Source organism: Eleutherodactylus coqui, chromosome 3 (assembly GCF_035609145.1).
Source record: "Eleutherodactylus coqui strain aEleCoq1 chromosome 3, aEleCoq1.hap1, whole genome shotgun sequence".
NCBI lineage: Eukaryota > Metazoa > Chordata > Amphibia > Anura > Eleutherodactylidae > Eleutherodactylus > Eleutherodactylus coqui.
The window spans coordinates 224,932,184-224,941,527 of NC_089839.1; the positions used below are offsets into that span (position 1 = coordinate 224,932,184).

Genomic DNA, 9,344 nt, shown 5'->3' on the forward strand with positions numbered 1-9,344 from the left:
AACCCAGCCGATATACGCACGTCTGAACAAGTCCTTAATTAGATTTTATCTTGAAGACGCGAGACAAAAAAATTAAAAATTCTGGCCTTTCTCCTGACAACGTTCACTGTGTGGGGTAAATACTGCGTTAGTTTAGTAGTTTGGAATTTTATGGACACAGCGATATAGTTTTTTCTTTTACTATAACTATGGCAAAAGGGATTTTTTTTAACCTAACACCTTTAATTAATAAAAAACTTTTTTGAACTGATTGCATTTTTTTAAAGCCTTCTTAGGGGACTTGAACTTGCAAAGGTTTGATCTCTCCTGCAGCATAATGTAATACCATAGTATTACATTATATCGCGATCTGATAGGCAATCAAGCCACACCACAAGCATGGCGTTAAGCTTGTGGCAACGTCCAGACACTTTACCTCATACCATTCTTCCTTCGATACTTGTACACTTCAGAACACAAAGACTGAACGTAAAGGTTTCTCTTTTGGATTTATTTAGGACAAAGAACTAGACATTTATTCGTTCTCCTCGCTGCGCAGTCTGGCATTGGGGTTTGTGACTTTGATGGCGAGCTGTGCTGCTCTCTCCACAATGGTCTTTCGGTTCTTTGAGGAGACGTTGTGAGCAATTTCAGCACAAAATGACCTAAAAAAAAAAAAAAGGAAGGAGGTTGAATTCTGATTCAGCATAGACTTAATCTACCCAGGTGCAGGACACTCCTTGATTCCTGGCACTATGTGCGAAGGGTGTAAAACAAGAATTCGGCAGCATGTAATGCACAGATGCAGTCCTAAGACTTTGCACAGGTGCATCACATGGAGCGCGGCTCTTCAGGATGGTACCTAAAGTTCTAACTCTGCACATGCACCGCCACTCAAAACAACTGATTGACAGGGGGTCTGAGTGGCACAGAGGTAGGCGAGCAAAGTGGTCATTCACCACATACCAGACACAGGGCCATGTATTGCATCACAGCTGTACCTGGTATTATGACTCAGTCCCATTCACTTTAATGGGACTAAGTTGCTTTTAGGCCATGCGAATAATGAAAGTGACCTCACAGACCTCTTCAGACAGTGGGGATCCCAAAACAGCAGCCCCCACCGATTGATATTAACGACCCACCCCAAGGATAGGTCATTAACATCTTAGTCTCAAAAAACTCGTCAATTCAAATCTGTTCATGTGAGAGCAGCCTAACAGAGCAGCTGCACTTTTGATACAAATGTTTTGCTAAGTGGGAGACAGTGTGCTGAGACCCCCAATTGCTGAAACAAAGGGGTTTCTGCACTCACCCGTGCTCTGTGCCCCCTTTAGCTGTCATTGTTCCTTGTCTGTGCGCTCTGGCAGCTAAATATCAACACAAAGAAGTCCATGTGTCCATCTATAGCTGCTGAAGAGAGCCAACAAGAAACAAAGACTGCCAAAGGGGCACTGAGCTAGGATGAGTGCAGCAACTCCTTAGTTTCTAAGATCCGTGGCAGTCCCAGGACTCCTGAGAACGCAAATGTTGGGTGCCCCCATGTGAGAGGGGCAGTGGTGGGCATATTGAAATGCCACTCTATTCACTTCTATGGAATGGAGTGAGATTGCCAAGTGCATCGATCACCCTCAGTCCCATAGAAGTGAATGAAGGGCTGGTTATACATGCACTCCAATCACATGGGACACTCAAGGAGCACCATACTCAGGATCACCAGGGGGTTCCAGCAATCAGATATTTATTCGGTCCTGTGAGTAGGATAGAACTGTCTCTAGTAAAAAAAAAAAAGTTCTAACCATTTTAACCTACATGAAGTTAGACACCCTCCTTTAAGACTAAAGTCCCATTTAGACAGAACGAATGTCAGGCAAACGATGCCAGACACTTGTCCTTGCACATACACGCTCCCGTACTCCTGCATGGGAGCTTGTATCGCTGGCTCACAACGTGGCGGCAGAAGCAGATTTCAGTTCTCGCTCCCCCCCCCCCGCCTCTCTCCATTCAGTTGACATTGTGGCAGTTCAGTACTGAACGGCTGCCATTTACACTGCACGGTCATAGTTAAACTTATCGTTTATGCTGCATCAACGATAAGCGATGAGTTTAACTATGACAGTGCAGTGTAAATAGCAGCCGTTCAGTACTGAACGGCCACTATGTTAACTAAATGGAGAGGGGCGGGGGAAATTGAGAACTGAAATCTACTCTTGCCGTCCTGCTGTGAGCCAGCGATACAAGCTCTCATGCAGGAGCACAGGAGCGTGTATATGTGGGGACGCATATCGGGCATCGCTTGCCCGACATTCGTCCTGTCTAAATGGGGCTTAAGGACTTATGGCATGTTATACTCAAAAGCATCCATTATTCCCAACCCCTGCCACCTCCCATCCTTGGCGGCACCCCCAGACACTCACTTGTTGCTCATCATCAGAACCTCTAGTTCCTTGACATTGTGGACGAGAAACTTGCGGAATCCGGAGGGCAGCATGTGTTTGGTCTTCTTGCTGCTGCCGTAACCAATGTTAGGCATCAGGATCTGTCCCTTGAATCTCCTGCGGGCTCTGTTGTCAATACCTCTGGGTTTACGCCAGTTGCGCTGTAGGAGGGAAGAGTTGTCATGCAAGTTATCCTCCACTCTGGCCCAACGTCACACGTGTATTACATATGGAGAATCTGTACTGACCTTAATCTTAACATAACGGTCTGACTGATGGCGGATGAACTTCTTCGTCCGCTTCTTGACGATCTTGGGTTTAATGAGAGGCCGGAGAGCTGCCATGATATCTAAAGACAATATAATACCTAATTGGTTAAACTTTCATCATTTATGGCTGAGGAGCGACACAATCACTTGCATGTCGCAGGTCAACTTCTATCAACTGATACAAAAGACCAGCGACAGAATGGGTAACACTGCCGTACTCTGCCTCCACAGCCACATGCCGCAAGAGCATAGGGCGCCCCGCAGACTCAAGCATGGAGGGTGGAAGGTCTTATGGCCCACAGGAGACTTCCCACCCATGAAGAATGTCCCATGTGCATGCTTGCTGGGGGTGTGCCACGGATTAATAAAGCAAAGGGCTGAACCCTCACTCTACTCACCGAGTGACCCACAAGACCAGGCAACAGTGTGGCTGAAGATGCATCCCCGGCAGTAGGACCCCCGCTGATCATATCTACATAGGACGTCTACTTACATACCATAAGGTGGGAAACCCCTATATACAAAACCACAAAAACTGAAACAGTCATCTACATACTAAGCCTAACCCACCCCAGCAAAATCCAGATACAGACCCCTAACTTGTACCGGCTTGGACTCTAGTCATAAGACATGATCTGCATAAGGCCATTTTCACATGGCTGAGAAAACCGCGCAAGATTTGTGCATTGCGAGACGCAGGAATATGAACCCCATTATTTTGAATGGGGTGATACACATGATCAATTTTTTCCCCACGTTGCATTGCGGGAAAAAAAATATCTTTGGCCATGCCCTTGCATTGCCAATTGTTCTTAACAGGGCCGGCTGCAGCGTCGCACCAAGCGCTAGGTGCACGCGAGGTTTCGCATTGAAAACAGTGGCAGACACTTCGGGATCCTCTGCCATGTCTCACAGCCGCGGCGGCGAATTGCTACTTCCCTGATGTGAAGCAGTTCTGATACAAAAACGCCTCGCATGCGTAGCAAAGATCGCATGTTGACGAACGCGATTTCGGGCAGTGATTCACAGCCGATATCGCTCTCACCAGTGTGAAGTTAGCTTGAGGTCTCATGTTCACAGGAGGGTCGGATTCTGCCCACGGGAGGCCGCGGCGGGTTCAGACTCTGCCCGCGGATGTTTTTTTTTTTTAACCTGTGCAGATCTTTCTTCTGTACCACATATGTGCCAGCCTGGGTGCCGCGCGCATGCGCAGTACTTTTTTTTTTTTAAAAACTCCTGCCTTCCCGTGGTATCCGTGGCTCATCCGCAATTCGATTGCAGACAGGCTGCGGTTTGGATGGCTTCCATTGACTTCAATGGAAGCCGTCAGTGCGGGATCTGCAGCAAAATGGAGCGTGCTGCGATTTGTTTTCCGGCCAGAAGGTCTGCAAAACAAATCTCCATGCTTTAATTAGGCTGCGGACGCCATGCATCCCTAAGGCCTCCCTCACAGGCGTTTTTGTACAGCGTTTAGCGCTGCGTTTTCAGCGCTGTACAAGGCTCCCATTCATTTCAACGGGGCTGCTCACACAAGGCTGAAAACGCTGCGTTTTGAAGCGTTGCATATTCTATTCTTGGGCGTTTTCAGCCCTCTGTCTCCCATTGAAATGAATGGGCAGCACTTTCAGCTGCGCTGAAAACGCAGTGTTGAAAAACGCAGCGTTCATGCAAACGCCCTGTGTGAGAAAGGCCTAAGGCCTCATGTCCACAGGCAAAGTAGGAGTTAAAATCCGCAGCGGATCAGCCGCATGCAGATCCGCATCCCATAGGGATGCATTGACCACCCGCGGGTAAATACCCACGGGTGGTCAATAAAAGGGAATTTTTAAAAAAAAATGGAGCATGAAAAAAAACGTGCCATGCTCCATTTTCGTGCGGGTCTCCCGCAGGCTTCTAGTGAAGCCTATGGAAACCGTCCGGATCTGCGGGAGACCTAAAATAAGAATTAACTTACCCGCAGCGGACCGGGCAGATCTTTCTTCGGCTGGGCGGATGTGCACGGCGCATGCGCGCAGCCAGCGTGCCGAGCACATCCGCCGGCCGAAGAAAGAAGATCCGGCCGTGAAGAAGAGAAAATCTGCCCGGTCCGCTAATTCTTATTTTAAGCGCCCATGTCCGCGGAGCAGGAGGCACCCGCTACGGATTCTCCATGTAGAATCCGTAGCGGGCCTGATTTTCCCCGTGGACATGAGGCCTAAGGGCAGCTTGATCATCCCACGCAGATTCTGCAATTCAAATCCGCCCGTGGACATAAGGCCTTAGGCTGCTCCCAGAGTGTCGGTAAAAACGCCACATTTCAGATCAGTTTTCAAACGTATGTCACAGTATTCAACTGCGTCTATGCATCATTGTGATGGTGATTAGGTGCGTTAAAAAAATGCTGAGAGCCGGTCTGTGATGTCCCATTAGTCACTGGGAGCGTTGTACCGCGATTAGTTCGGGTGGAGATACCCCATAGCTTGGCTGGGACTCCTGTCCATATTAGACACACAAATGTACATGTGAACCGGCTAAAGGGATGCCTTATACAGACGGATGAGCCACATAATGGGCGCTGATCTATGAGATTGCCGTTGGTTTATCTAGCCTTCACTAACGGGAAAGAACAATGGTATATATGGCTACATACAGGGTCGCCGCTGTTCTCATGGTTGTCAGCGCTGCATGTAACAAGTATTCTTGCCAGATCATTGGGACATATAAAAGGCCCTTAAAGGGGTTTTTACCACTAAAGAAATCTACTCTCCATCCACAAGACAGTGCATAAGTGTCTGACCCCTGCGACCCCCATCAGTCCCGAGTATGCCCAATGTGAATGGAGCAGAGGTCCGCATGTGTGACCCACACGGGCTGATAGACCGCCCAGTGAACCGCTCCCCCTCCGTGCCATAGAAGTGAACGGATTGTTGAGCGCGGACATTCGGGCTGCAGAGGTCTTGGGATAGCTGGGGGTCCCGGCGGTCAAACATTCATCCCCTATCCTGTTTGTGGCAAATGCCTTTAAGGGGGCACCGGTTAAGGTTCTGGCTACACATCCATATAGGACGCGATGCAATACATGACCGTGCACGATGTAATATGGCGGATTCTGGCGCATATTCCACATGGAAGTCACTTGAATTACTCCCGCTACTTCGTTACACCGGACAGCCACAAATTAGAGGTCTGCATCGCGGGGGCTGTTGGTCGTTAGCGATCCTAAAGTCACGGAGGATTCCACATCATGCAAACGGCACAACCGCTGGAGAAACCCGAGGGTCAGCCATGCGCAAAACACATGGTGGCAGTCTGCAACATTTAATATCATGGGGCGCGACCAGCAGATGCCCCGGGGGTCCTACAGCCGGAGGGGGACTTACTAGATCCTCTGTAACATGGAGCGGCAGCACGTGTACCAAGTAACAGCACCCGGGACAACACTCGGGCTCTGCTACATCAGACAGCACAGACCAGAAGGCGAGGATGTAAAGGGTTAACACCTCAAAGACCCCAATAGCCCCCCACATCACTCCCGCAGGGAGCCGGCATAGCAGGGGCTGTAATGCTGCGAGCAGGGACGGGGCAGCAGGCCGCGGCTCCCCACACACAGAATCCGCCATCTTCCTCCCAGGCCCCGGCCTCACATCTCCTATCTCGCCTATATACCCGACCCCAGTACAAAATAGACCGGCGTGTCACCCCGGCCCCACTACCGGCTCCCGGAGAGGTATCTGCCGGTACAACATGGTAACGGAATCAGCGCGGATGACAATGGATTCACTCACCGGTCCGGAGCGTCCGCCTTCTCCGCAGACACCCGAGGAAGAGAGAGAAAGAGAGGCGGAGAGAGAGGAGAAGATGAGCCGGCGGCTTCCGGAAGAGACAGCGCCACGGATATAGCGACGCCCAGCGGTACTGCAGTCAGGGACAGCGAGGTGTGTGAGGGCGGAGGAGATGGGCTGAGGCCAGATGCGAACCTACACTGACACACTGATCCGAAACAGCTCTGTCAGGAGTGCAGGAAGTTATGGCAAAAAGAAGCAAGTTTGGTACGGTGTTAGCCAGTAGGACAAAGTGTGATTGTTCTCAGTAGGAAAAACCGAGTAATCTTGTAGATATGATACCTTATAATGGCTAACAAAAATACATGATGTTACAGCGAGCTTTCGAAGCTGCTAAGGCCAATCTCAGACACAGCAGTAATGAAGTGCGTTAAAAAGGGCGAAAACGCAGCAAAATAGAGAAGAAAGTGCTGCGTACGAGCGCATCTGTGGTGCCCCATTGAAATCAATGAGAGCGTTATACTGCGATTACCGTGGCGTTCAAAACACAACGGTAAAAGGCGCATGTGGGAGAGTGGCCTAAGGGCTTATTTAGACGACCGTATATCGGCCCAGTTTTCACGCTGAGCCGATATACGGTGTCCTTGTCTGCAGGGGGGGGAGGATGGAAGAGCCAGGAGCAGGAACTGAGCTCCCACCCCCTCTCCGCCCCTTGCCACTATTTGCAATAGGAGGGGGTGAGACCAGGGCGGAGCTAAGTCCAGGCACTTAGCTCCGCCCATGCCCGCCCCTCCCATTGCAAATAGTGGTGAGGGGCGGAAGCTCAGTTCCTGCTCCTGGCTCTTCCAGCCTCCTCCCCCTGCAGACAAGGACACCGTATATCGGCTCAGCGTGAAAACTGGGCCGATATACGGTCGTCTAAATAAGCCCTAAGGCTGAGTTCCCACAAGGCCGAATCCCGCCGATTATCTTGCTGTTTTGCTGAAAGCACAGCTTCAAAACCCGCGACACTTAGCCATGGGTTTTGGAGAGGCTTGGCCGCATGCTTTTCCGTTTTGGCTGGTGCTCCCATAGAGAGGAGTGAGGCCGCAACGGAAAAAAAAGATAGACATGCTGTGGCGGGGGAATCTGCACCGCAGCATCAGCTTCTGCAGGCTTTTTGTCAAAATCTTGTCCACACGGCTGTCCAACTGAGGGATTAGCAGCCGCAGGCGGATTTGCTGAAGCGTAACCCCACATGGAATTTCTGCGGCAAATCTGCCCTGTGTGAACCCAGCATTAGGGTGCATTCAGACGACCGTATATCGGCCAGGTTTTCACGCACAGCCGATATACGGCGTCTCTCTCTGCAGGGGGAGGAGGCTGGAAGAGCCAGGAGCAGTGCTCTGAGCTCCCGCCCCCTCTCTGCCGCCTCTCCACTATTTTCAATGAGGAGAGGCAGGATGGGGACGGAGCTAATTCCCAGAATTTAGCCCCGCCCCCTTTCTGCCTCCTCTCATTGCAAATAGTGCAGAGGGGCGGAGAGGGGGCGGGAGCTCAGAGCACTGCTCCTGGCTCTTCCAGCCTCCTCCCCCTGCAGAGAGAGACGCCGTATATCGGCTGTGCGTGAAAACCTGGCCGATATACGGTCGTGTGAATGCACCCTTAGGGTTCGTTTTCCCCAATAATGGTGCAGTCACAATATGTCATAGAAACCGCCATCAGGGCGAGCATGGAGCAATGTGTCTTACAGACTGCACCCCTGTTATATACCGCATGCGCTAGTTATTGCAGGGATCTCCTGCGAACAGGATGCTAAAATTAAGGGGGGCCCAAGAAACTGCAGCACCCTTCTGCTATCTTCCTGCCGTCCTCAGTGCCCCCACAGTGAAATCCCCCCTTTGTGGTCTGGTAATAAAGTAATAATACCTCTAATTTCCCACTGTTTTAGTGCCTCCTTTCAATCCCGATAAGATAATACCCCTTTGTGACCCTCATAAGCAGGGTGTAACTATAGCGGGTGCAGTCACACCCGGGCCCTGCAGCCTATGGGGCCCATAAGGTCTCTCTTCCCCATAGAGCAGGAAGCATTATAGTCAGGGTGCCATGCTACATATTTTGCATCGGGGCCAAGCAGCTTCAAGTTCATAGACTGGTGGAGTTGGAAGTACCCCCAGGGTCATCGGGTCCGACCCCCTGCCCAGTGCAGGATCACTCAGGCCACTCTCACACATGCGTTCAGTTAAACGCAGCAGCATTTTACAGCGATTTTAAGCAGCGTTTTGGAAAATTGAAGGAGAACTCCCCACCTCCTGTGGTAATCTGTTCCATTCATTGATCCCCCTCACTGTCTAATATCTAATCTGTCTCTCCCCCCTTTCAGTTTCACCCTATTGCTTCTAGCCATTCGTGTGCAACGAAAATTGGGTGTATGTGTCCTGCGTGTTTTTCACACACATAACATACACCATACACAGCAAATATGCATGAACATACATGTTAAATCCCGATAGCCTATATTTGTGTGTATTAGGCCTCCTTCACACGACTATATGCGTTTTTACGTTTGCCTGTACGCATCGTATATTTGCATTAATGACTTTTTGACACGATCGAGTGGTGATCTTAATTGGCGTATGTAAAGCCATTCACACGGTTCAGAAGCAAGGATCAGAATAAAATACTAGGAATGACAATGAATGCCTAATTACGGCGAGCTGCCTTTTTTTCCCAGCGCTGTTCGCCGGTCACTCCCTCCCTCTCCCTTTTTTCCAGCTGCCATAGAAGTCTAAGGGACCTTGCTGTTTATCACGGCTACAGATAGGGCAAAAAATGCTCCCGTAAGTCTGATTTTTTTCTCGTGCGTATATTTTACGTGAAAAAAAAGTTCATCTGAATGAAGCCATTAAAATCCACTG

General features: G+C 50.0%; 1 protein-coding gene across 1 annotated transcript; it reads right to left on the bottom strand.

Annotated features, from left to right (window-relative positions):
- Nucleotides 1-469: 469 nt before the first annotated feature.
- RPL32 (ribosomal protein L32) lies at nt 470-6,571 on the bottom strand. Its single transcript, XM_066596997.1, has 4 exons — nt 6,451-6,571; nt 2,666-2,766; nt 2,397-2,578; nt 470-644 (listed from the first exon to the last, which is right to left on the bottom strand). Exons 2-4 carry the CDS (start codon nt 2,759-2,761, stop codon nt 515-517), a joined length of 408 nt encoding a protein of 135 aa, XP_066453094.1. The 5' UTR covers nt 2,762-2,766; nt 6,451-6,571; the 3' UTR covers nt 470-514.
- Nucleotides 6,572-9,344: the final 2,773 nt, after the last annotated feature.

Coding starts and splice junctions, on each gene's coding strand:
- RPL32 (XM_066596997.1), bottom strand. CDS start 2,761: ATGGCAGCTCTCCGGCCTCTCATTAAACCCAAGATCGTCAAGAAGCGG. Junction 2,579..2,665: donor ACCGTTATGTTAAGATTAAG/GTCAGTACAGAT, acceptor TCCCTCCTACAG/CGCAACTGGCGTAAACCCAG. Junction 645..2,396: donor GTTCTGATGATGAGCAACAA/GTGAGTGTCTGG, acceptor TTTTTTTTTTAG/GTCATTTTGTGCTGAAATTG.